The 27,945-nt window shown below is 42.4% G+C and overlaps 1 protein-coding gene across 1 annotated transcript in view; it reads right to left on the bottom strand.

The window, feature by feature from the left end:
• The window catches only part of ALLC (allantoicase), a 30,653-nt gene extending 6,810 nt beyond the window's left edge, over window positions 1–23,843 (bottom strand). The window contains exons 1-8 of the mRNA XM_034766446.1: window positions 23,762–23,843; window positions 19,476–19,572; window positions 17,409–17,459; window positions 11,889–11,976; window positions 10,376–10,501; window positions 9,163–9,242; window positions 7,128–7,260; window positions 4,573–4,728 (exon numbers count right to left, since the gene is read on the bottom strand). Of these exons, the coding sequence (XP_034622337.1) occupies window positions 4,573–4,728; window positions 7,128–7,260; window positions 9,163–9,242; window positions 10,376–10,501; window positions 11,889–11,976; window positions 17,409–17,459; window positions 19,476–19,565 (724 nt within the window). The 5' untranslated portion in view covers window positions 19,566–19,572; window positions 23,762–23,843. The remainder of the gene's footprint in view (window positions 1–4,572; window positions 4,729–7,127; window positions 7,261–9,162; window positions 9,243–10,375; window positions 10,502–11,888; window positions 11,977–17,408; window positions 17,460–19,475; window positions 19,573–23,761) is intronic.
• Window positions 23,844–27,945: the final 4,102 nt, after the last annotated feature.

Raw genomic sequence — 27,945 nt, 5'->3', positions numbered from 1 at the left:
AAAGACTTCCTTTAAAAAGTGGAAGTCAAATCCTAGTGAGGTAAATAGAAAGGAGCATAAACACTGCCAAATTAAGTGTAAAAATGTAATAAGAAAAGCCAAAGAGGAATTTGAAGAACTGCTAGCCAAAAACTTAAAAGGTAATAACAAAATGTTTCTTAAGTACATCAGAAGCAGGAAGCCTGCTAAACAACCAGTGGGGCCCCTCGATGATAGAGATAGAAAAGGAGCGCTTAAAGACGATAAAGTCATTGCGGAGAAACTAAACAAATTCTTTGCTTCAGTCTTCACGGCTGAGGATGTTAGGGAGATTCCCAAGCCTGAGCCGCCCTTTGTAGGTGACAAATCTGAGGAACTGTCACAGATTGAAGTATCACTAGAGGAGGTTTTGGAATTAATTGATAAACTTAACATTAACAAGTCACCGGGACCAAATGGCATACACCCAAGAGTTCTGAAAGAACTCAAATGTGAAATTGCGGAACTATTAATTAGGGTTTGTAACCTGTCCTTTAAATCGGCTTCTGTACCCAACGACTGGAAGATAGCTAATGTAATGCCAATATTTAAAAAGGGCTCTAGAGGTGATCCCGGCAATTACAGACCGGTAAGTCTAACGTCGGTACCGGGCAAATTAGTCAAAACAATTTTAAAGAATAAAATTGCCAGACACATAGAAGAACATAAATTGTTGGGCAAAAGTCAACATGGTTTCTCTAAAGGGAAATCGTGTCTTACTAATCTATTAGAGTTCTTTGAAGGGGTCAACAAACATGTGGACAAGGGGGATCCAGTGGACATAGTGTACTTAGATTTCCAGAAAGCCTTTGACAAGGTCCCTCCCCAAAGGTTTGTACATAAATTAAGTTGTTATGGGATAAAAGGAAAGGTCCTTTCATGGATTGAGAACTGGTAAAAATACAGGGGACCAAAGGGTAGGAATTAATGGTAAATTCTCAGAATGGAGAGGGGTAACTAGTGGTGTTCCCCAAGGGTCAGTCCTAGGACCAATCCTATTCAAGTTATTCATAAATGATCTGGAGAAAGGGGTAAAAAGTGAGGTGGCAAAGTTTGCAGATGATACTAAACTGCTCAAGATAGTTAACACCAAAACAGACTGTGAAGAACTTCAAAAAGATCTCACAAAACTAAGTGATTGGGCAACAAAATGGCAAATGAAATTTAATGTGGATAAATGTAAAGTAATGCACATTGGAAAAAATAACCCCAACTATACATACAATATGATGGGGGCTAATTTAGCTACAACAAATCAGGAAAAAGATCTTGGAGTCATCATGGATAGTTCTCTGAAGAAGTCCACGCAGTGTGCAGAGGCGGTCAAAAAAGCAAACAGGATGTTAGGAATCATTAAAACGGGGATAGAGAATAAGACGGATGGTATGCCCCCATCTTGAATACTCTGTACAGATGTGGTCTCCTCATCTCAAAAAAGATATACTGGCACTAGAAAAGTTTCAGAGAAGGGCAACTAAAATGATTAGGGGGTTGGAGAGGGTCCCATATGAGGAGAGATTAAAGAGGCTAGGACTTTTCAGCTTGGAAAAGAGGAGACTAAAGGGGGATATGATAAAGGAATATAAAATTATGAGTGATGTAGAGAAAGTAGATAAGGAAAAGTTATTTACTTATTCCCATAATACAAAAACTAGGGGTCACCAAATGAAATTAATAGGCAGCAGGTTTAAAACAAATAAAAGGAAGTTCTTCTTCACACAGTGCACAGTCAACTTGTGGAACTCCTTACCTGAGGAGGTTGTGAAGGCTAGGACTATAACAGCATTTAAAAGAGAACTGGATAAATTCATGGAGGTTAAGTCATTTAATGGCTATTAGCCACGATGGGTAAGGAATGGTGTCCCTAGACTCTGTTTGTTAGAGGGTGAAGATGGATGGCAGGAGAGAGATCACTTGATCATTACCTGTTAGGTTCACTCCCTCTGGGGCACCTGGCATTGGCCACTGTCGGTAGACAGGATACTGGGCTAGATGGACCTTTGGTCTGACCCAGTACAGCCGTTCTTATGTTCTTATGTTCCATAATTTTGCCCACTCGTGATGTGAGGGCAATAGGCCTATACGCATCAAGTACTGTGCATAATTTGCCATGTTTTGCTTGTTGCCAATAGTATTCCTTGTGCCCATATATTATTCTATAATTTCAGTAAAACTCTTAATCTCCCTTCTGGTAAATGCTTAAGCATTTCACTACATATACTATCTTTACCTGAGACTGTTTTTATTTTTGTCTATAGCTTTTTTGAGTTCCTCTATGCTGAAATTTTCATTCAATATGTCATCTTTATATTCTATCCAGCCGTGTAAGAATATATCCATCCCTCTCTGCTCCCTGTTCTTAGGATACAAATGCTTCTATTCCTTTTTCTTCTTCCTAATCTGAAACCATTCCTCACCCATTACTTCTTCTCCCTCATTTTCCAACATAAGTTCCAGACTTTCACTTTCAGTCTGTATTTCCAGCTATGGTCAGCCAGTCAGCCACCAGCCCAAGTTGCCCCTGAGTTCCAAGCCCAGCTCTCAGCCTCTCCCAACCTCACCAACAGCTGGCCCCCAGCCCCCATGCTTCTCCCTGGCTCAGCCTTTTTCACTGCTTGCTTTCTTCTCAGAGCTATCCAGCTGGTGAGCTAATTACCTCATTAGCTTCTCATGTTTCCTACGGGTGCAAGTGATCTCTTCTGCCCTTTCAAACCCAAACTAAGTCCCTCCTACTCTGAGGGCTTCTATACACTACAGGTTATATTGATATAACATGTAAGCTACACCATCCTAAGCACCAGTATGGACAATTCTGTCAGTGGGAGAGCTTCTCCCACTGACATAGCTACTCCCTTTATGGAGGTGGTTTTATTATGCCAACGGCAGAGCTCTCTCCTGTCAGCATATAGCGTCTTCACCAGACATGCTACAGTGGTGCAGCTGCATTAGTGCAACTACACTGCTGTAGCACGTCTAGTGTAGACTAGCCCTAACTACAACCAGTGCTCTGGGTGTTCTACGAGACCAGGGTGCTGGCTTCCAAAGGGCTCAGTTTATAGCTACTAAGAGCACCCTGTCACAGTAACACAGTGGAGGGTATTCTCTATAAATCAGCTGTGGTTTCTCTCTGCTTTCAATGTTTCTTCTGAATTCAGTGCTCAAGAAACCACAACCATAACCAGGCAAGACCATTTCTAGATGGACCAGAATAGTTGTTACTATGTTCAATTCAGTCCTTTGCTTCTGCTGAGACTGCCAGTGGTGGTGGGTTTTGTGATGTGAACATTTCTACACAGGGATATAGACTGACAGCATCAAAAGAGAGGACAGATCATATCCCCCAAGAGCCACATGTGGAGGAGTGCTCCACCCATGGATCTCCCTTCTTCCATATGGAAGGAAGGCTCTGGCACCTCCAAAGCACCATTTCCTCTCCCTCCCTGACTTTCCAGACCTCCTCTTCACATGATCTGGGGTCTATGTGAGAGAGAGGATGGAATTTGGGAAGGAGCAGACCAATGGTGGAAACATTACAGCCCCTGCCCTAGCCCAGTAGAATTTCCTTGAAAGAGTTAATACCACCCCAGACTATTCACTATTTTGCATAACACGCCCTCCACCATTCCCAGAACACACTGGGGTCCCTGCGAGCCACTTGAGGCCAACAGGGAGTCCCTGGTAGCATGGCTCCAGTGGAGTCTCACTGCCAGGGAGCTAAGGGGTATGGGGAAAGAGCATGCCAGGTAGTTCAGAACGTCTATATGGATGTATCCTGCTGATTCCAAGATATCTGCCATGTTTGGGGCAGCTTTTCTGTAGCAGAAGGAGTAAAACTGTATTATCTACATTCTACAGGGGATTCTCCATGAGGAAATCCTTGTGGTCTTCTTTTTAAAAAGTTCCTTCCCAAAGTTTTTGCCACAGGAGAAGATAATCTGGGCTCTGGCTACAGAATGAGCCATCTAATTGTAACAATTTATATTTACTACTGACCAGATGGCATTAGAAATCCTGGCCCCTATGGAAGATCTCATCTATCATAAATTAAGTCAACAAAACAAATTTACTGAATTGGTAAGTTCATATAGCTATGTGGGTAGGGCCCAGACCTGCATCTCATGTGAGTTTTGTTTGAGAAAAGACTACAGGACTGAATCATAGTTCAGTAAATTCTACTTTAAACCAAGTGTCAGAGGGGTAGCCGTGCTAGTCTGGATCCGTAAAAAGCAACAGAGAGTCCTGTGGCACCTTTAAGACTAACAGATATATTGGAGCATAAGCTTTCGTGGGTGAATACCCACTTCGTCAGACGCATGCGTCAGAAAAGCTTATGCCCACGAAATCTTATGCTCCAATACATAGCTTAAATAGGGTGCCTGTTAGTCTTAAAGGTGCCACAGGACTCTGTTACTTTAAACCAGTTATTGTGACTACTGTGACCAAAGAGGGAGTTTTTGTTAAACTGCATAGGAGAATGATTAACATTGATTCTATGCTGTGAATACAGTTTACTTCCAGTATTTAAAACCAGAAATAGTAATGCCTTTAACTTACCTAGAATATTTCTTGGGTGGCCTAATTGAGCACTGCTAAATCCAACACAAATACCTCCATTCTCCATTGCCACCAAGTCATCCAAGTCATTTGGGCCAGAAGCTGACCAATCTTTCTGAACAACACCATACACTTTGAAACGTGCAATCCCACCATCTGTCAAAAAAATAAAATTAAAGTGAATGATTTTATCTTTAAGAATGAATAGCACCATGAGGGCCATGCTTATACATATTCAGAAGCAGAGTACAGCACAGATGGCAAATGCAAGATGTACATTCCTTTTAATCTACAGACTTTGGAATGAAAGGAAAGAGCTTGGATTTCAGAGTGGAAGCTGATCACGACACGTTTCCACACAGGTGTTCTGTAGTTTATGATGTCATTAATAAACATCAAGACCAGTAGGATATCCATGCAACACGTCAGTGCACTAATAATCCAAAGTGCAGTAGAATCTGAGAATACTGTCAATCCCTTTAAACCATTGTGTAGAGTTGCAGTTTATAAAATTCACACTGAAAATCAAAGGGCAAAACTGATAGAAACATCAAACAAGTTTTATAACAACACAGTTCTGGATATATTTGTGCATTCTAGGTATACTCGGTCCTGCCTCAGTGTGGTGGGGATGGATTAGGTGATCTCTTGAGATTCCTTCCAGCCTTACATTTCTATGATTGCTCCAGAGTTACTTCTCATGAGCATTTCAGAAATTTGTTAAAAAGCCAAAATATTATTTTAAATTCCAATCGAACAGTTTTCTACAAAAGAAGCTGCTGTTATACAGTGCATCCTTTAGCCAGATGTATACTAATGCATTAGGAAATTTCAATCAGGCAACTGTCATGACTGGGGATTGGGCAGCCATGCCTAGTGGTCGGAGCAGGCAGAGGCCAGGAACAGCACCAAAGGCAGAGTTAGAGTCAGGAACCAGGAGTCCAAGAGCAAGAGAGGCAGGCCCAACACTACAACTAGCAGTGGCAATAGAATCCACCTTGTTTCACATGCAATTCCTGGAACGCCTCTTGGGCTTAAATAGGGTGCCTGGACCAATCAGGGGCCAAAGAGGAAGCTGTCATTCTGACATGGTACTTCTTGTGATGTTTATCTCCACAGGATCTACACGACGGTGTGAATGGCTGCCAGGCAGTGGTGTATATATTTTTTAAATTGAATTCACAAAAAAACGAATTAAACTCACAAATTTGGAAATCCCAAGATATGCACATAACACAAAGAGGCTTCTCTGGCTGACCTCTGGTCCCTCATAATTGCTGCAAGAAGTCCCCATTCTGACTGGCAATGAGCTTTCTGTTCCCTGCCACCAACTTTTATGTACAGAGCTACTTTTTTTGTCTCCCTGTTCTGCTCCACCCTCAGCCAGTTTCTCTCACCTATTCACCCCATACTGCTTCCTGTGCATGCTTCACCCATAAATACATAAGTGAGATCAGCATCAGGGAAATGATGTTTCCTACCAGAAACAACAGCTTTAGCCAGGACTGACATTGCTCAGAAGGCCTGTTCTGGCACCTCCTTCATCTCAGGTCCTCCTTCCTTCACAGTCTAGTGCTCTGGCCCTGGAAAACTGCCAGACCCCTGAAGGTATAAAACTGCTCAGGGCAGGCTAGTCTCCTAAGGACTGAAATCTATCTCATATAATTAAAATCACCTTTGCATCACTAAATGCAATCCAATTGTCATAGAGAGGATTATGTGCCCAAAATAGATTTCCACTATTTCCCTGTTAGCTGATGTGTTCATTTTGGAACTATTGACTAGCTAGCAATTGTCTGAAACAGGTTGCCTATCCTGTGACCCAAAGATAAAGAAACCTCAGCACATTTAAGGCAAAAAAGACTCAAGCCTAAAATATTAGCATTCATTGCACATTTTGCTGCATTCACTTTGAATTTCACAGGACATTTTCTGGTTCTGAACCCCAAAACATCAAGTGAACTTGATGAGAAGCAAATTAAGTCTACTGACTTAGAATCTTGAATCCCATGTGTGGCAGGATGGAGGAACACAATCTAGTCCCCAGTACACAAGGGGCAAACTCCATATGCCCTTTGAACACCTGTGAAAAAGGAAGGGCTGCTGGAGAGAAAGAAGAAGGGAAGAAGAGAAGAGGACAATACCTGGGGGAAGTCAGGGTTCCCTACCCAGACTCTGAAGGTTAGGCTAACCTCTTAGCTGGGAAAAAAATTGTTTGTAATCCTTTTGCTTTTGTTAACTTGTTTGCTTTTTATTTATAAAGATTATGCCCTGCAAATAGACTTTACTGCCTATTGTTGTGTCTTGTTTCTGGTTGATCATCCCACTATCCAACCAAAAGCAACAAAAACCTAATCATCATACCAAGTCTTATACCTAGCCCAGCACTTTGCTAGTTACTTTATTTCAAACTAGTTGCTCTCTTCCTGTTCTGATGGCAGCAGTAAGTGGGATTGGATAGAGACAGAACCTGCCAAGAAGTTGTTACATACCATAGTTCAGGAGTCTCTCTCTCTCTCTCTCTCTGTATATCTATATATATATAAATAAATTACCTGGATAGATATTGAGCCTTATGTGAGTCCATTTCCTCTTACAACTGGAAGAAAAATAATTGTAGCTAGTATCAAGGTATCTTGGTTTTAACTCTTTCATAGGAACCAGAAGAGTCCATTCATCTGACTTCATCTGATAACAAATATTAATTAATTAGTCGTCTGGGTCAACGTGACGGATATTCTTCTTTAGTCCATATGTTTATTAATTAGAATTAATACAGCTCAGTATGTTCTGATATATTTGAGCCCTTATTTCTCTACCCCATACTCGCTAGAGTTCCTTTATTAATCACCTGTGTTTTACAGGTAGGGTTGGTATTTGCATTCTAAGCCCCAGTGTTCAGCAGTTTATACAGTTCCAAAATAATTACCTTTGAGCTGAACTTTCAAAGAAATTCATCAGTTATCTAAGAAAGTTTGAAATAAACCATCCATTTTTGAGGATTGACCATTCAAATGAAGGTGGGGTTTTCTTTGATTAAATGCGTAGGGAAGTATTTTTTATTTTCCCAGTGTTTTATTTACAAATAAATAAATACATGGTGCTAATATAATGTTGAAGCTGAGATTTTCATTGCAAAACAAAAATGAAATATTTCAGAGTAGCAGCCGTGTTAGTCTGTATCCGCAAAAAGAACAGGAGTACTTGTGGCACCTTAGAGACTAACAAATTTATTTGAGCATAAGCTTTCGTGGGCTACAGCCCACTTCATCGGATGCATATGAAATAAAGAGTTAAGGGGCCATATTCTGCTCTCAGTTACATTTGGTGTCAGTCTGAAGTAACTCCATTGGTTTCAGTGGAGTGACTTTTGATTTACACTAGTGTAACTCTAGTATATATTCCTAGAACAACCTTAAATCCATATGCAATGCAATACAGACTTTATGGGTCTGATTCTGCAGTCCTTACTCAGGCAAATACCCCATGGTATTCAACGGAGGAAGAATGGATAATCTTGTGGTTAGGAGTCAGGAAACTGAATTTTTATTCCCAGCTCTTCCACAGACTTCCTATGTGACCTGTACGTGACAATTTTCAAAAGTGCCTTAAATTTGGGTACCCAGCTTAATATGTTTAAAGTATCTAAAGCAGGGATAGGCAACCTTTGGCACATGGCCCGTCACAGAAATCTGCTGGCGGGCCGGGACAGTTTGTTTACCTGCAGCATCCGCAGGTTCGGCCAATCGCAGCTCCCACTGACTGTGGTTCGCCATTCCAGGCCAATGGGGGCTGCGGGAAGCAGCGTGGGCTGAGGAATATGCTGGCCACCACTTCCCGCAGCCCCCATTGGCCTAGAACAGCAAACCGCGGCCAGTGGGAACTGTGATCGGCCGAACCTGAGGATGCTGCAGGCAAACAAACTGTCCTGGCCCGCCAGCAGATTTCTCTGACGGACCACTTGCCAAAGGTTGCCGATCCCTGATCTAAGGTCTGACACCTAAAAATTGAGGCATCCAACATGAGGCCACAAGTAAGCAAGATTCATTGGAACAAACTGGAATTAAATGAAGAAAAGCCTTCTACAGGACAACTAAACTGTCATGTCAATTAGATACTTCACATTAATGGCCTGTTTATTTTTTTAAAACATAATAAGTGACTTGAGAACTCTTGAAAGGTGCCAGCCCTAAAAAATGAAGTCCCGTACTCAAGGCAGAGATACAGCACAGGCATGCAAACTTCTCTAGGCTGTCCTACAGATACGTCTCAACACTGTTTTGGAGATGCCTCCTCTAAGTGTGAAAGAATAATTCAGTTTCCATGCCCACTAAATTGTTGCCTTCTTTGCTAACAGTGCCAAATTAAATGTGCTCGTTAAAGCCATCGTACAATTGGTATTATGGACACCCACTCACAAGGATCTGGATTCAGATCAACACTCATTCTAATAATAGATCTCTGAAAAGCCATCAGAGTTCAACATTAACGCAGAATCAAATTAGGCCTAATTCCAACTATGATCTAGAAGTAAAAGCTTCTGTATCCCATTAGAATCCCAAGAACCGTGCAGCCTCCAACGGAGTATACCTTCTTGACAGCTTTTAACTCTTCATCTGAAGCTGCAGTTCCTATCCTGTCCCCTCTTGGCCAAACCTCTGGTAAATCCACTGCAGGAGCAATATAAACACACACATAATCAGTAACTAATGCTACTGAAATATTTTTGTTTTTATACTAAAATATATAGAATGACAGAAGTAGTAAAAGCACTATTGGATCAGCTGAGTAATGCTATCACAAGAAGCTCATCATTTTGTAGGAATACTTATTTTAGGTGGACCATGCCTATAAAAATTATGCTGGAAGTGTATTTGATATATTATTTCTACTAACAAAAATAAGTCATTTAGCTTAATTATTTCAATTTTTTTTGCTTTACAATAGTTCAGATTTTTCTCTTTGAGCTAAATCCTCCCTCATCTTCTCCAGCCCCAGATTGATCCCTGGCAGTGGAACCACTGCAGTTCTGCTGTACAAAGGGAGAGCTGTATAGAAAACAGTGGAGGAACAAAGCAGAGATATGTAATATCAGTGCAGAATGGACCCACTCAAGCAACCAGTGTGGCACCAGGCAGGGAAAGGAGGAGATAGAGCCAGGACAAGAAGGGGGAGAAATGATGCTAAAAGATTTGCTCCAGATTTTTCCCATCATTCACTGTGGAAAGCCATGTCCAGAGCCATGGATACACTTCATTCATTCTAATGGAGTAGTTCTTGAGTCATCTAAAGCTTGGTGGGAAGGGTGGTGAGATTTCTCCCACGGTACATCTGCTTGACACCCAGCCTGACAACTCAGGCTGGTTTTCTGGACTCTGGATTTAGCCCTTTTTGGAGGATTTTCTTTCCTTAAGAACTAAAAAATGTGTAATTCTCTAAAATGTGTTTTGTTATTAAGCACACACAACACTGTGGGGTAAGTGATGTGAACTTGTGATATAAAACAATGAAAGTAACAGCTGTATTCTCCCATCATTCACAGCCTTGGTCACCCAGTGTTTCTGACACTGCACTGCCAGAAGTGCTGTTTTCCCAAGGTGATATTTCCAGGAATTACATCACTCCAACCACTAACTCTGCAATGCCTGAAATTTAACTATTTTATCTACCATAAGAAACAATTGATTGTACTTAACTTTCCCCCATAATAATAAGGCTCTAATATTAGCAATACAATGTAAGGAGCAAATAGCTCTTCCGCTAAGATATCTGGAGACCTGATAGAAATTAATTTATTAGTTACCTTGCGTCAGACATGCTGCTTGAATTGATATACGAGGAGCACAGTTTCCAGCAAAGAAAGATGTGTTTACCTCAAATCCATGGACAATACCTGGTACTCCCAACTGGATAATACACCAATCATGTCCTGAAAGACAGAGGACAAACTGCTTTTCTAACGAGTTTAATATAACACCAGGGAATAAAAGCAGCAATTCACTTCAACAATATTTAGCGGGTACAATCCTGCTTTATAAATATGTTTAAGAAAAGAGCTCAAGCTGTTTACTTTAGATCCAGATACAGTCCTCAATATCACCAAAATGTGGAGGTGTTCAGTTCTGTGATTTTATAAAATCAACTTATGTGTAAAACAATCAAAAAGCTACAACACATTCCAATTAATTTTTGAAGGAATTTGCATGTAATCAAAACCTGAAGAACTCCATAAAGACACTAAGCATACTTGCCAAAACATGAATAGTACCAACTTGCTGATTGTTATACTGGCATTTTGAAGAGCATTAGATGTTTGGATTTTAAAAAGCTGTGTAAAGTATCAGAGGAGTAGCCGTGTTAGTCTGAATCTGTAAAAAGCAACAGAGGGTCCTGTGGCACCTTTAAGACTAACAGAAGTATTGGGAGCATAAGCTTTCATGGGTAAGAACCTCACTTCTTCAGATGCAAGTCAAAATCTGTGTGGTTTCCTAAGGCCTTGGACAGAAAATCAAAGGACAAGCGGACAACTCTTTAAGAAAGAATTATTCCAAACTTGGCTATCTGGTTGCCTTTTCTCAAAATGTGGCGATGTGCTTGTATTTGGGAGAAAAGATGAGCACAGACCACAGAATTTGGATTCAGATCTGGATTTCAAAACCCAGAATTTTGAGTGTGCTTGTACCAGGGAGTTTGGTTCACACCATTATAAAAATAGAGGATATTTTAAAAATTCAGACAAAGACCTAAGTCTGGATTTTGAATACATCTAAGTTTAGGGGTATTTGGATCTAGCGTTTTGGTTTGGGTCCATCTCTATTTTGGAGTAAGCAATGGCAGGTTTAGGAGTCTCTCCAAATCACTACAAGTGTATATACAGTTCAAATAAAAACAAAACACAAAAGAGCAGGTCATGATAACAAAAGCCATCACATAATGTACACTTAAAGCACAAAAAGAACTCAAACTCCCAGGAAGTTTGTAAGCTGTTTCTGGAGCTTTTTCAGTATTGCATTAAACTCATGAATTTATCTACTGGTTAAACTTTTGCCATTCAGTAGGACTGTGCAAAAATTGAAGGTCTGGATTCATATAGATTGGACGAACCCAAGCCAGTAGTTTTAGTCCATGTGGTGGTTCACACTGTGAAAGATTCATTTGGAGTTTCTGGTTCATTCAGTCCCAACAACTCCAAGCTCACCACTCTCAAAACTGGAAGGCTTCATAATGATGTCAGTCAATTTCATCTCTTCTTCCCACCTCTTCTGCAAATCCCCTACTGTTACTATTTATTAAGTGACTAGTATTAAGTGTATTACCTGGAATCCTTTTCCTCCTGGTCTCCCATCCATCCATCCACTTGCCATAATCAGTAAATTCATCTGGTTTAAAAACTGGACTCTTTTTCTAAAAAATAAATAAGAACAACGGGCCACTTATACCAGTACTACGCCACTAAGCTTAGTGTACTGAGCACAGAATTTTGACCAGCATAGAACATGCAGGTTTCAAGCTACTTGACTGATTTTATTAATAAAGGAGCATATAGGTGTCATTCTAGTCTCTAGAAAAATATCAGATGCATCAAACAATAGATTTATACTGATCTACTCCAGCTGAGGAGCTAGACTTCCATGTTCCAGTTTTTTTCTTTCAGTTACATATGTGGTATCAATCCAGAGTAACCCCACTGATTTCAGTGGGATTTTTGCATGTGTAATGATGGTAGGAACAGTTTGCTAACAGTTTTTGTATTTTAAATGGAAGTATTTGAAATTCATCATAAATTCTACTCAGAGCTAAAATATATTTTAAAGTTGCTTCCTCAAAAGAGGGGAAGTCACCGGAAGAATGTGTGCAAAGAAAACTAGTTAACCTAACTAGTTTTAAGATGGCGCTTGAAAGGTTTATATGGCAGGGTTGTCAGCAAATAGAAGGAAACTGGACTCTGCAACATAGGAGGTCCCTTCCACTCTTCAGTTCCTATGTTCCTAAATGTTGTTCCTAAATGTTTGTGATGAAAGGAAATGGTAGTTGAAGCATGGGGAGAGGGGAAATCCCACTTGATTCACTGAAAAAGTTTCCACTGTACTATAATGTCTGAATTCTGATTACACCTGAGTACCTCTCAGAAGTTATTATTACAGTAGTAATGAGACAGCAATTGAAATACACCTGTAATCAAGAATGAAAAAGTTCGGTAACCATAATCAAGCCTGTACAAATGTTTCCTTTATCAAAAGTTGCAAGAGCCACCGGTCACAATGAAGATGTCAGAGTGATAATAGGGGCCACCACGCTTCATTATTACCAACTGGCTCATTGTACAGCTACCTTACAGTCACTTTGCACAAGTGTAAATGACTTCATAATGGAAAAGACAATGCAGAACCAGATCCTTTGTTTCTGGTTGTCTACAGGCTATAATATTAAGCCTAGTGTTTTGGGGCACGTGACAGGGCTCTATTAGTAGCACCCTGGTCATTGAGGTTGCTCCAGCATTGAGAAGAGTACAGGCTTAATTGAAGCCAATTAATCAATTTCCTTTGGGAATCACTGACACTTGGGTAGCGATTGCTGGGATAATGGGGCAATTGGCTCAGTAATTGGGAGGATATTAGTGGGAGGAACATAGCAATCAGAGGGTGAGCCTGGGCTGAGGAGTGAAGGCTGTGTGGAATCTTCTACTTGCTGTAACCTTGCAGTACCCTGTGATACTTTGTAAGGAACGAATAAATACACATGTGGTGAAAGTGTGTGGTGTGTTTGTGACTGAGAGACCACACAGACTGGCCAGGCAGTGCACTACATGGGGTAGTGACTGAGGTGCCCTGAGACAGGGAGGCATCTGGCCCTTCTTTTCTGCTCAAAACAAAAATGCACATGCAAAAATTCCTTCTTTTTCATGTCTAAAACTGATCAGATGTTTTCTTTTGGAAAATTCTGTTGTGTGGAATTGATGTATTCCTGCGGAATGTGTCCATTCACTCTTAATGTTTGATGGAAGCCAGGCATCTGGTTTCCTGCCGCATGCCCACCCACTACCTGCCTCTCTGGGCTCCCCACCAGCTGCTTGGCAGGTTGCCTGGTAGGATATTGTAGTGCCTAGAGTTCCTCTGGCTCCCTAGGCTGCCCAGCTTCTCAACTGGCAGGCACCCAGCTCACCACACAGCCAGGGAAGCCAGACAGCACAGTTCCCCAGGATGGCCAGCTTTCCAGGCTCAGGCTCTCCAGCAGCCCACCAAGTGAGATGTTGAAGAGCAAGGTCTCCCAGGCTCACTAGGTTAGCCTGTTCCAGGCTCCCCAGCTCCCAGACTGCTAACGGAGCTGAGTGTCTGGTAGCCAGTTCTATGGGCTACTCGGAAAGCTTAGTGGCCCACTTCCTGTCTAGCCAGCTTCCTGGCTCTCTGGGCTACTTGGGGAGCCAATGTCCATCTCCCTGATTAGCTGGCTTCCGTGGTCTATAGGCTACCTGGAGAGCTGGGTGGCCAGGTCCCTGGCCACCAAGTTACCCAGCAGCCCACCTGGCTGACTCCCTAGCAGTCCTGATCTCCAGGCTGCCCAGCTGCCTGGCTAGTCACTTCCCCAGGCTCCCATTAAAGCCGCCAGCCAGCGAGCCTGACAGGCAGGCAGCCAGCAACCCAAAAACTTCCATTTCGGTTCTCCCAAAATTGAATGTTTCTGGAAATTCCTTCCTGCACAAAATTTCAAATTTTTAACATTTTATCCTGCTCTGGTTTTAAAAAAAAAAATAAAAAATATACAATCTTTCCTGGGAAGGAATTTCCATTTTTCAGCCAGCTGTATTCATGGTGTTAGCATTGGGCTTGTTCTTGGGGCGTGTTGTGGTTTCATTGTTCGTGTGTTTTTTTCTTGGTGCATCCGTCAAGTTCCTCAATCTCTAAGGATATGTCCCAAGCTTGAGAAGACATACCTGCCCCAGCTCTGATCAAGCTAGCACACTAAAAATAGAGTGTAGTCGTGGTGGTGCAAATGGTGGGAGGAGCTAGCCACACTAGCATCTCTGACAGGATTGTATTTGGGGGTGGGGGGCGGGCACTAGCTCCTCATGCTGTTCAAATCTCCACAACTACAATCTATTTTTAGTGCCTAGCTCAGGGGTTTTCAACTTGTGGCCCGTGGATCCCTGGGGGTCTGAAGACTATGTCTCAGGGGTCTGTGATAGGTTGTCATTACCACAGAACAGTGGTTTTCAACAACCCATGGTCTGCGGATCCTTGGGGATCCATAGACTAAATCTAAGATTTCCAAAGGTGTCAGCACCTCCATTCGAAATTTTTTAGGGGTCCGCAAATGAAAAAAGGTTGAATACCTCTGCAATAGCTTGATCACAGTTGGAGTGGGTATGTGTCCTCAACCTCCCCCTCTCAAAGTGTAGACATACCTTAGGAGTGAGACTCCTGCCTGGATGGCATCTTTAGAGAAAAATCTCCGACCTAGTAATTCTGCTTCTCAGAAGATTTATCATTTAGGATTCACATTCATCCACCCACCTCCCTCAAAGTTTGAAGGGAAGCCTATTTATTATTATTTATTTGTATTGCACTAGCTCCTATTGTGCTTGGCACTGTACAAACACACAGTAAAAAAGTGCAGTCACTGCCCCAGACAACAATCGAGGTTAATGACAAGAGGCAAGAGTTGGACAAAAACAGCTAATGGGTGGGATGCAAAAGATGAAGTAGTAATGGGAAGTACTTCACGTAATGCACAGTCAACTTGTGGAACACATTGCCAGGGGAAGTTGTAAAGGTCAAAAGTATAATGGGGTTCAAAAAAGAATTAGACATGTTCATGAAGGACAGGTCATCAATGGCTATTAGCCAAGATATTCAGGGACGCAACCCCATGCTCTGGGTGTCCCTAAATCTCTAACTGCCAGAAGGTGGGACTGGATAACAGGGGATGGATCTCTCAATAATTGCCCTGTTTTGTTCTTTTCCTCGGAAGCTTCTGGCACCGGCCACTGTCCGAAGACAGGATACTGAGCTATATGGACTGTTGGTCTGATGCAGCCTGGCCATTCTTATGTTCTCATAATAATGCAAGCATGTTTTTGCATAATCAGTGTACACAATGAGGTTTGCTTCCTGCACAGACATCTTCAGCTGGTGGTGTTCATCTCTATCTCTTGATGTGTTTGTATTGTTCTGCATTTCAAAGGCATTAATTTTTCAATGATTGCCTTGATGCTATTTGGTGAACTTTTGCTTCTTGCTAATTTAGGATGTGACTCGAAGGTCCTAGGGATTACAGTTACATTCCACGCACAACACCAATGGGGACCAAGGGTGTATTGTGCTTCTACACACTCCCACGGCCCTTAGACAACTAAGGAAGTTCTGCCTGTCTCAACTAGGGAGCCGAGAACCGTGCAAAGGGAGAAGCAGAATTACAAGGTAAGTAATTTTCTCATAAAGCCAATGGAAATCGTTTCCAAGTAATGTATACATGAAATTACAGAGATACATTACAAACATCAGTTGTCATTTAACATTTATATTGTGACACTGCCTAGAGGCCAACCAGCTCAGATCCATCAATATTGTGCTTGGCACTGTACAAACAAAATAAATGTCAGAAATTAGGGCTTGCAGCCAGAGTCGTCCCTAGGGGATGGCGAATTGGGGTGACTACTCTGGGCCCAGCGCTTTGGGGGGTCCTGTGGGGCGGCACAATTGGCCCGAGCTGCATGGGCAGCAGGTGAACCGCTGGCTGGGGGAGGCTACACTCAGCCCCACCCCTTCCACCCGAGGGAGAGCACGCCGGGAGGGAGAGCATGCGGCAGTGCCACTGCAACGTCCCCAGCCCTGGGAAGGCAGGCGGCATGACCCCAGCCCTCTGGAGTCCTGCAGCACCGCCAAAGCAGGGTGGTGATGGGGTGGGGTGTGGGCATGGCCACGCCTGGCTGTTTGGGGAGGCACCGCCTGAAGTAACGTCACTTCCGCCCGGGCCCAGCATCCCTCTGGGGACGGCCCTGCTTGCAGCTGAGCCTGGGACCAGCTAACTCCACCTCCTTAGTGAGCAACAGAGGACCCACAACTGAATCACAGTTGGCTGCAGCAGAATCACCTAATTGGCCAAACCTCCCAACTGGCTATTGGGATCAGCAGACCTGCTCTTAAGACGAATAGCAGCAGCAGGGCATTGGCTGCTCAAAGAACTTGCCTGTGGCTGTGTTGGCCCCTGTCAGGGGTGAAAGTAACATTAAATTCTTACTGGTATGGGGGCCCGGCTCCAGGCCTCCAGAAGGGGTAGGGCCTCGGGCAGAAGGGGCGGGGCTGGGGGTCAGCCTCCCCCAGCCAGGCCATCCGAGCTGCCTGGCCCATGCCGCCCAGGGCTCCAGTTGCAATTTAAAAGGGCCCGGGGCTACAGCTGCTGCCGCAGTAGCAGCGGTGGCAGCTGGGAACCCCTGGCCCTTTTAAATTGCTGGTCCCAGGGCAGCTGCCCCTTCCCCCCCCCATTGGCGGCCCTGCCGGTAGGGCCGCCAACGGGGGGGGCATCGGCTGGGTACGGGCCAGTACCAGCTTCTTACCGGTACACTGTACCAGCCCCTACCTGCCCACTTTCACCCTTGGTTCCTGTACTTGCTTGTTCTTAGCCCTGCCTCACTCCAAGTAAACCAACTCTGACCCTGATTCCTCACTTCTGTCTTTGGCTCGACCCTAGGTTCTGACAGCTGGCTCCTGCTCTAACCACTAGGCATGACTGCCCACGTCCTGGTCTCTGACAGTAAGTTACAGTCCCTGCTTCTGAAGCCTAATATCTTTAACAGTCCATGAAAATCCTCCAAAGTGGTGAATGTCAGCCCACCATACCTTTAAGAGATTCTCTGCAGGAGCAAAAAAGTCATCTGTTGCAAATAAAACCTACACAAATAAAAAATAATAATAATAATAATTATAAATATATACTACTTTATTTTATTTCCTAGTGAAATGTTAAGTTATCCAGTAAAAACAAAATATTAAGTTGCCTAAAGGCTTATAGACATATACATATAAGACCATATTTAAAAAAAATTGATTTCTTTGTATGCATTTCTCTTTCCAATACTCCAATGAACCTGCATAGAACCCCACTGAATTCAATTCTTTGTTTGAGGATCGGGACCTTACTCTTCTTTCTGCATCTTTGTATGCATTTCTCTTTCCAATACTCCAATGAACCCGCATAGAACCCCATTGAGTTCAATTGTTTGCTTGAGGATCAGGGCCTCACTCGTCTTTCTGCATTTTTATTTACAAAATTTTTACCTACTGCTGTGACATAGGGAAGGGTTTGTTTCATTTTCTTTGTAAATAACTCATGATACGTACACCTGGAAAACCTCCACCTTCTTGAGTGGTTCTTCAAACTAGAAGCATGACATGATGCAGAAAAAACAAGCGGACAAAAAATCTTTTTAATCACAAACCAGGCTGTCCTTCCACTGAGGATTCTTACCTCCCCTTAGCTGCAGGACAAGAAGCCCTGCTAATGGAAGTATACTACTGATACCTCCATCAATGAGATACAGTCCCATATTTGTGAATATGTATTTCTGTTTTGTACATACATATGCTAAACTGAACAATCTTAAGGACATGGTTCATTTTACAGCAGAGCACCTTTTTCTTTAACGTTCATCCAATGTTGAGAAAAAAAGTTACATTAACTATATTGTGGGGGACTTTTGTCCCCCAAATGCATTCAGAAACTAAGAACAATTCTTTAATGTTTTAGGTAAAAAATCTTTATTTAAATAGCAAATTGAAAGAACTAGCTGGAGTCTCATTCAATGGGAGTCTGTATGCAATTTTCACACATCAGCATCAGTGTGGAGTTGTCAGCGCATACAAATTCACTGCATTCTCCACATTGCTTGTGGTTCTTACAGTCAGCTGACCTTGGCAAATTTATCAGGTTTGCTGCTCCAGGCCAATGGGGGCTGCGGGAAGCAGCGCGGGCCGAGGGATGTGCTGGGCGCCACTTCCCGCAGCCCCCGTTGGCCTGGAACAGCGAACCACGGACAGTGGGAGCCGCGATCGGCTGAACGTGCGGACACGACAGGTAAACAAACCGGCCCGGCCCACCAGGGTGCTTACCCTGGCGAGCCACGTGCCAAAGGTTGCCGATCCCTGTCCTAGATTGACAAGGAACAAGAGCCTTCTTTATCTTGGGCAAGTGTGGTGCCAAGCAGGATTGTCACTGACCTAAATGATGAAACTTGAAATGCCAGCAACATCAAGCATGTTGAGGAAAAGAACCATTGGCCACCTGTTTGTCTTGCATCTGTAGGAATTACATTCTTGCAAGATGGTCATTGTTATCTATACCACTTTTGTCACTCTACTGGAGAATTATGTGGGGTTTCTTTTTTGTCTCCTTCTACAACCTTGTCATAATGCATCATCAATAGCATTACTACCGCCTTGCCCTTCTTTGGAACACAGGAAGCTAGTACGAGTGACCCAGAAAACCCAAACACTGATGACAATTTTCTCTGTTGCAAAGTGGATGTATCTCACAGGGTATATCTAACTTCTTTCATCAGATAGCTCCAACATAGGTCAACATTTTGTTGACTAGACCTTCAGAATTTGAACAGTAGGAAAGACTTTGTGTTCAGATTATAAAACTGCAAATTAAGACTTGTGGGGTCTATTCCTGGCTCTGCCAAAGACTTCCTGTGTGTCCTTTGGCAAATCCCTTAATTTCTCTGTGTCTCAGTTTTCCCATCTGTAAAACGTGGATAATAATACTTAGCCCACAAAAATGTTGAGAGGCTTAATTCATTGGTGTCTGCAAAACACTTTTAGATCCTCAGTAGGAAATAGCTGTAGAAATGTCAAGTATCATCTGCACTAAAAGCACAGTTTGTTTTTTGAACTGCATACATTTACCTTTCCTTCTACAGCTTCACACGCCAAGTCATTCAGATGTAGAAAGTCAGGTAAAACTTGAGTTTTTTCTCCTTTGAGATGAGCAGTCATCTTTCCTCTAAAAGCAGAAGTAAAGTATTATATTCAATTCTAAGAAGAGACAAGAGAAATTAAAAGGAGCGTGTTCAGCATAACTTGTCATTTCCTGAATTCTGTCCTGGCTTCTCAGCAGTCAGAGAAAACTTGGACTCCAGGAATGGGTTATTTACTTGTTGGAAGAAAAATAACTGCACATACATTCAGGATACGCTTTTACCATTTCTATTGATTTATAATATGCATCTAGCTGAGATAAACAAAAATATGATTAGGTGTGAGAGTTAAACCAAATGTTAATAAATAAAAAGTCCACATATTTTCCAAAGCTGTAAATAGTAGATTCTTAATTTACCTTCTTGCATCACAATATCAAAGTTCACCTTCTATTAATTATCACCAACATCATTTTTATTATTAACAGTAATACCCAGAGGCACCAATCAGGAGGGGCTGCACTGTGTTAGATGCTGTAAAAACAAACAAGATCCCTTCCCTGGAGAGTTTATAATCCCAACTATAAGTGTTAAATGATAGGATTTAAATTAGCTGTTACCACTCAAGAAAGAGATCTTGGAGTCCTTGTGGATAGTTCTTTGAAAATACTCAATGTGCAGCGGCAATCAAAAAAGCGAACAAAATGTTGAGAATCATTAAGAAAGGGATAGATAATAAGACAGAAAATATATTGCCTCTATATAAATCCATAGTATGCCCACATCTTGAATACTGTGTGCCGATGTGGTCACCCCATCTCAAAAAAGATATATTGGAATTGGAAAAGGTTCAGAAAAGGGCTACAAAAATGATTAGGGGTATGGAACGGCTTCCGTATTAAGAGAGATTAACAAAACTGGGACTTTTCAGCTAGGAAAAGAGACTACTAAACAGGGATATGATTGAGGTCTATAAAATCATGACTGGTGTGGAGAAAGTAAATAAGGAATTGTTATTTACTCCTTCTCATAACACAAGAACTAGGGGTCACCAAATGAAATTAATAGGCAGCAAGTTTAAAACAAACAAAAGGAAGTATTTCTTCACACAACACACAGTCAACACGTGGAACTTTTTGCCAAAGGATGTTGTGAAGGCCAAGACTATAACAGGGTTCAAAAAAGAACTAGATAAATTCATGGAGGATAGGTCCAGCAATGGCTATTAGCCAGGATGGGCAGGGATGGTGTCCATAGCCTCTGTTTGCCATTCCCTGAGTGACAGGGAATGGATCATTTGATGATTACCTGTTCATTCCCTCCAGGAAACCCTAATCATTTTTGTTGCCGGCCTGCCCTCCATCAGGGTGAATCCCCTTGTCGTTCAGATGCAAGGAAATATACATCTAGTGTGGGTGACTCTAGTCCAAGGTTGGAACCCTCCCTTGGTCTGTAGATAAACATTAGACCAACAATCATATTAGAGTAATTACTGTATCCCAGACCACTGTCTAGGGGCCAGGTGTCATGGTCTGCCAATGGTTCCTGTGTCAGGAGGTATACGCACATACTCCTTGTGCAGATACTTCATGCTCCTGCCAGCTTGGGGAGGGGAACTACATGTAGGGCCACCCTTGTTTCCTCATAGCTTCTCCCTGTGTTTATGTTCTTGTCTAACTATGAGCTCTTCAGGTCAGGGACTCCATCTCTAGTTGATCTGTAAAGCACCAGGCACCTCTGCTGTACTGTAATCCTAGTAGTAATAAATATGCTGCCCCTGAAGAACATCGGCACCTACTTGGGTGACATTTCTGCAGTGAACCTGCAATAATGAGAAATGACCCATTTCATTTGGTTACAGAAACAGTATTTGCTGTTTTCAAATTTACAGCAGAATAGATTCATAGATTCATAGATTCATAGACTATAGGACTGGAAGGGACCTCGAGAGGTCATCGAGTCCAGTCCCCTGCCCACATGGCAGGACCAAATACTGTCTAGACCATCCCTGATAGACATTTATCTAACCTACTCTTAAATATCTCCAGAGACGGAGATTCCACAACCTCCCTAGGCAATTTGTTCCAGTGTTTAACAACCCTGACAGTTAGGAACTTTTTCCTAATGTCCAACCTAGACCTCCCTTGCTGCAGTTTAAACCCATTGTTTCTGGTTCTATCCTTAGAGGCTAAGGTGAACAAGTTCTCTCCCTCCTCCTTATGACACCCTTTTAGATACCTGAAAACTGCTATCATGTCCCCTCTCAGTCTTCTCTTTTCCAAACTAAACAAACCCAGTTCTTTCAGCCTTCCTTCATGGGTCATGTTCTCAAGACCTTTAATCATTCTTGTTGCTCTTCTTTGGACCCTTTCCAATTTCTCCACATCTTTTTTAAAATGTGGCGCCCAGAACTGGACACAATACTCCAGCTGAGGCCTAACCAGAGCAGAGTAGAGCGGAAGAATGACTTCTCGTGTCTTGCTCACAACACACCTGTTAATGCATCCCAGAATCATGTTTGCTTTTTTTGCAACAGCATCACACTGTTGACTCATATTTAGCTTGTGGTCCACTATAACCCCTAGATCCCTTGGGATAGCACAGAAAGGTAGGAAGGAGGAGGACAGTGAGAGGAGTGTACAAAACCCTGAAGGCTTCATTCTAGGTTGCCCTCAGAACTCAAAAGTGATTTGCCACCAGAGCACTGACAAGGACCCTAAGAAGCAAACCCTCCCATCTCCTCCACAGCTGAGGAGACGCCTGGCTGATGCAGAGTTGATGTGCTTTTACTGGATAGAAGGGCAAGATTTATGGAGCCTGTGCAAGAGGTTTGCACCTGTGTTCAGTGTAGATATCAGCTATGCAATAGCTCCCTGGAAGTGATTATAGCATAGGGTTTGGGAACTGGGAAAGAAGAGGAGCCTGTAGTCCAGAATTTTCAGATTCATCACTTATTCTTTTCAGTGCTTGAGGATGCACTTGCTGTGGGTGCTATTGTAGCTCTGAGACTACAGCTCAGAGCTGTGGAGCAGTTCTGCTGTTCCTCCACAAAATGGGAGGAGATTATCTTGTTCCCACCCCCAGGACCTGAAAGGAGAGGACTCTGTCCTCACCCCATCTTGACACACCCTTAAGCCCAGTTCTGCTATTATAATTTACCACGTGTTGCCCTCAACAGTATTTCCATTATGCCTACTAAATATGATTTTTTTCTCTATAATGGTTGGTTATTTTATGCTTTCTTTATAATCTGATTGAGTTATCTCATTAATGTTTTCCAACTGTAATTAGAGCAATCAGCAGCCAGTTGATGTATTTAACTTCTTCCATTTTACTACATTCTGCCACCAACAGGTTACACTACAGGTTCCTATTGTTAAACATGCATTTACTGAACAACTCTGGCAATCAAAACCTTACTATACAGTGGATACTTTACTTTTTAGAGAAAAGTGATCCCTTCAGTACTCTTTGTATGTCTTGTATTGAGCAAATGACACTGTCCATTATTAGAAATGAATACCATGAAGTTACACTGACACTGATCAGGATTATGGAAAAAATATCAAAAATTTGGTGCAGTGTCTCTTGGAAAAGCTCATAGAATATCTAATATTGCTATATTCTTCAGTATTTCTGTTATCAAAAAAGGGACCTCTTTCATTTTACACCCAAATTTACAGCTGTCACATTGCTACCATAAAAATATTAAGAGAGATATTTTCAATAACAGCCTCTACTTTGGCACCTGCAATTGATTGTTGGTGCCATGCAATTTTATAGTCACATTTGATTGTGGATAAACACTTCAGGGTTTAACTATCTGATCTGCAGGTACAACTAACAGTTCCAATTAGGAAGTTTGAGGTCTGAATTCTATGATTTGTGTCTGTAATCAATTGCAGACACAAGATGAAAGGTCAGGGTAAGGCCTTTATGTTTCATAACTGGTATTTTCTAAAACCATATCTCTTCAGATCTCAAGGGAAAAATTATAGTTTTCTTGTGCTGAAGAATTTCATAATTCAGATACCATTTAGGTTTTTAAATGGACACATCATTGTCTGATCTAAGCATGCCATCACAAATAAATTAGACAACCCAAAAGTTATTAAACATTGTTTGAGAGGATACCTTAGAAAGTACTTTACTTTGGAAAACAAATACTTAAATTCTTATAAAGATGCATTCCATCTGAAATATCCTTATACTCCCATGCAATGTAAATAACCTATCAAAAAATAAAATGTATTAGCAATGGCTTTTTCATGTTACCTTATGATTTGTTCCACTCCCGTGTCTGCTAAAGAAATAAGAAATTTTTAAGAGGTCAAAGTCTTTAAATGTTTGTCTACAGCCCAAAGTAAGCACAGTGATGCAACTGATCAGTAAACAGCCACTGAACTTATTGATTCTGAAAAGCAAAGATTAACAGCTCATCTTTCCTTGTTTTAGACTGATAGAAATATTTTTCTGTGCAGTTCTTTTTGGAGCTTAAACATGTACAGCCACAGCTTATTTATATCTTGACTTGTGCAGCATATTCCATGGTCAGCCTAACTGATTCAAGGAAGGATTTAGCTCAGGGCACATTTTCTTGGCTGCACTTGGCTGCTTTGCATCATGCCACAAGCATAAAACAGCCCTAAAGCTGGCATAACCAGCCACAGGAGGATTACCTCTTTGTCCTGTGATCTTCCCTCGGTACAGAGCCAGCATGCTGGCTGCTATGCCACACACACTGGTTGTTGGCACAGGAGATGTGACTAGGGAAAAGGGGTCCTGTCGAAGTAATCCCTGAACCTCAGCAATTCCTGATTGCTCTAAAAGTTCTTAGGGCCAATAGAAGCCATTTTAACTTTGTGCAGGCTTTAGGCTGCTCAAACTTCCCCCAGACACTGCCTAGGATTGTGAAACTTGCAGTTACTGTTGCAGCTTCTCTCCCAAGTTCTGCTGGGCATTCCATGGCTGCACCTGAAATTCTGGATCTTTAGACATAGTGGAATGAGGTAGACAAAGGTTTTTTCCCCCCTCCACTAAATTAAAAATGTATAGGATGAAGGGTATATAGTAGTTGCAATATCTGTACTACAGTAAAGCATTTGATGATTCTGTTGTGCAGCCAAATGCACTTCTTTCTGGCATTATGAGACCAATTGTGTCTTCTGCGGCTGCTGGAACCATGCTTTCATCTGCTTCTATTGATTCCTGTCCACATGCAGCTTCTGTACCAGGAGGCACCCTTTCCCTGCAGGCTGTTCCAAAAAGACATAAACACAATCCCTCCCCTGGTGCCATGTGTGAGAGACTCCCTGCTGTGGATACCTCCATTGGCAGCTTCCATCCCTTTGAGAAAGGCCCCCACACCTGTATTTTAGATTCACAAAGATTTCTTTTCTCTTTTGCATTAAAAAGGGGGTTGCACCATACAACATCCTCTTCACTGTCAGAAGGTCTACGTAAAGAGGGGTCTCTTAGAGCTCCTTTTAAAAGAAATGCAGATAAGGCTCAGAGGGTCCTTTGACACAGGTGTCTCAGGCCCTTTCCATAGGGGTCTCAAGGAGAGTTTCCTTCTTTCTACCTGTGACAGGGTTGGCTTACCCCGCACTAGCCCAGACAGGGTTAAGCCCCAGGTGTTGATAGCGGAAGTCCCACCTCCCTGGCAAGACTGGGCATGCTCCAAGTGCTCTAGTAGTATAAAGGGAGGGAGACTGCCTCATTCTGGGCTGGAGGCCACAGGGGAATGACCTGCCTGGGAAGCGCCTGCAGAGGGCCAGCCACAGCCTCTGACTATGCTGGGAATCGCAGCTGTCCACAGCCCGCCTGCACCCTGGTAAATGGAGGAGACCCTGGAGACGACTGGACCTGCCTAACACAGGGGAATCGACGTCTTCCATTGTCCACACAATAAGGGCCCTGCCCAATCTCAGGAGGCACAGAACTTAAAAATCCTTGTAGGCCCAAATCCTCAGACATAAACACTTCCCACTATGGTTCCTAAGTGGGATTTGGAACCTGCCCCCATGCTTCTACTTCAAGCTTTTGCCACTGGATGTAGGATAGCAATCCTCCCCCTATCCAAAGGGCACCCAAGTTACCTTCTTGGGACTTAATCGCTGTGCTGACCACTGTGTCCTGTCTCTCTCTACCATTTAGCTATGTGTGCTCCAACGAGAGGACTAGATCACTAGCCTTATGCTGCTGCACAAATGAGCAAGGGGGCTACTGGCTCCTATATATTGCCAAGCACAAGTAAAGGGAGAAAAGCAGCCTCCAGGGGGCACTAGTCCCCTCTCATGCAGGTGGGCTGGGAGGGAGAGGATAAGAGAAGAAGCTTGGGTCCTCCCTCTAACATGCGGGTCAGCACAGCCAAGCCAGCCTGCCAGAGGAAGGAATCTGCACCAGGCATAGAACTCTATCAGGAATAGGCATAACTAGAGTCACTCTCTGGTTCCCAGTCAGCTCATGGGGCAATGCAATAGTGTGCTGCCCCTTACTCAGGGTTTATGGCAAAACTACGTCTTATCCTCAAATGAGTAAAACATCTCAGAGGTCAGCTTGTCTACCCATTTGCTATTGCAATAATGTTCCCAATGTAATCACACAGTAAGCACTGTCAGTTAAAGCAGATTACACCATTTACCACCAATAAATTCAGGAGTTAACGAAGATGTAAGAAACATGTGAGAATAACCTGAAATATCTAATTCACCCAAGTAAAACTTCATTACAAACGAGTTAAGGCTAATTAAAGGCAATATCCACCGACTCAAAGCAAGGAAATACTAGGTTAATTATGCCCTATGATTGCATTTCTCCCACAGCTCTTTTTACATGACATATTACTAAACAAAATACCTTCCAATATTGGATTTTTTTTATTATTTTTCTTCTTTCCTAGGCTACTTGTTTAATATAGCTTCCTATGTGTGTTTGTCTTTGAGTCCTCTTCTTTTTCATTATATTCCTAGCAACAAATTTAGTGTACATAATCTCAATCATGCTCCATTCGATCTTGCATTACTGGTTTAAATATTCTCTCTTCTTTTTAACCTGTGACAAATAATCTCCCACAGTCTGTTTACTATTAAATATGCATCTCTGGGAAGACATCCAACTGATATTGTCCCTGGCTTCTGGACAGATACCTATGTTTGTACAAGGGCAAGACTAAAGGGTACAGGAGTTCTGGTCTACTCCTAAGATGTATGAATTTAAGACATGGTAAGAAACAACCATGAAATCAGGGTGCAATGGTGATACCTTGCACAGTGATCAGGTACAATCTTTTCCTCTACATACACTTCTTGGGCACTTAGAAGAGATTTCACACCTTATCTGGTTTAAAGGGCAAATTTTCCCTAAACTTGTATCCGGAACAGGATAGAATGTATGGGGATAAAACAGCAGGGAACTAGATTAAGACAAAAACAGTAGAGCTGATGTGTAGAAAAGGATGCTATTTTTGTAATGATAAAGTTAATGAATTGCACTTTTATTTTGCTACATTCTATCTCAGTGAAAGACAAACACAATTAATTGAATGCATAACTTAATTCTCCTATTCCTGAAATTTTGCACCTACTTATGATTATGACTGCACTGAAGGATGAAGCAGGAATAAAATTTGACTTGTGGATGTTGCAATGTGTCACATACCTTTCCTTTAGTAGGTGGCACCAACCTGTTATAAATCAGCTTTCAGTAAAGCAAAGAGAGTAGAAAGCTTAAGGCACGGCTACCCTAGAGAGTTTACAACTCTCCTGTCGGCTTAACTACTCCAGCCCCCATAAGCAGCAGTAACTATGTCGGGGGCAGAAGCTCTCCCACCAACTCACACCAGCACTTATGTCGGTGTAACTTATGTCACTTGGGGGGGGGGGTAGTTTATTCACACTCCTGAGTGACATAAATTATGCTGACATAAGCTGTAATGTAGACATAGCCTTAGTTGCCTCTTACTGCCACTAGATGATAGTATGGTAACACAGAGACCATTACACTGCACACCAGACTAGCAGCTGCTGAATTTTTGACAGTACTTAATATTTTTATACTTACAAGAACAGGTAGGCACCTATGCTAGGTATCTAACCTTTGAATTATCAGCACTGGCTTATGCTCCTAGTAAAGTGAATACAGTAACATATCCCTACTAGTATGCAGTGTTGTTGTTGCTATGTCAGCCCCAGGATATTAGAGAAACAAGGTGGGTGAGGTAATATCTTTTACTGGGCCAGCTTCTTCTGGTGAGAGGACAATCCACCAGAAAAGTGGATCACATCATGGAACAGGTCACCCAAATACTCCGAGAGAACCCCAGAACTGGAAAAGCTCTGTGTAAACTCAAAAACTTGTCTCTCTCACTCAGAGGCAGATTAAGATTTATTGGGGTCCTGGGCACAAAGAGCATTTGGGTCTAGGGTGACCGGACAGCAGATGTGAAAAATCGGGACGGA

The sequence above is a fragment of the Trachemys scripta genome, chromosome 3 (genome assembly GCF_013100865.1).
Source record: "Trachemys scripta elegans isolate TJP31775 chromosome 3, CAS_Tse_1.0, whole genome shotgun sequence".
Lineage (NCBI taxonomy): Eukaryota > Metazoa > Chordata > Testudines > Emydidae > Trachemys > Trachemys scripta.
The sequence above is the reverse complement of the archived record's forward strand: the minus strand, read 5'-3'. Positions and strand labels throughout refer to the sequence as shown.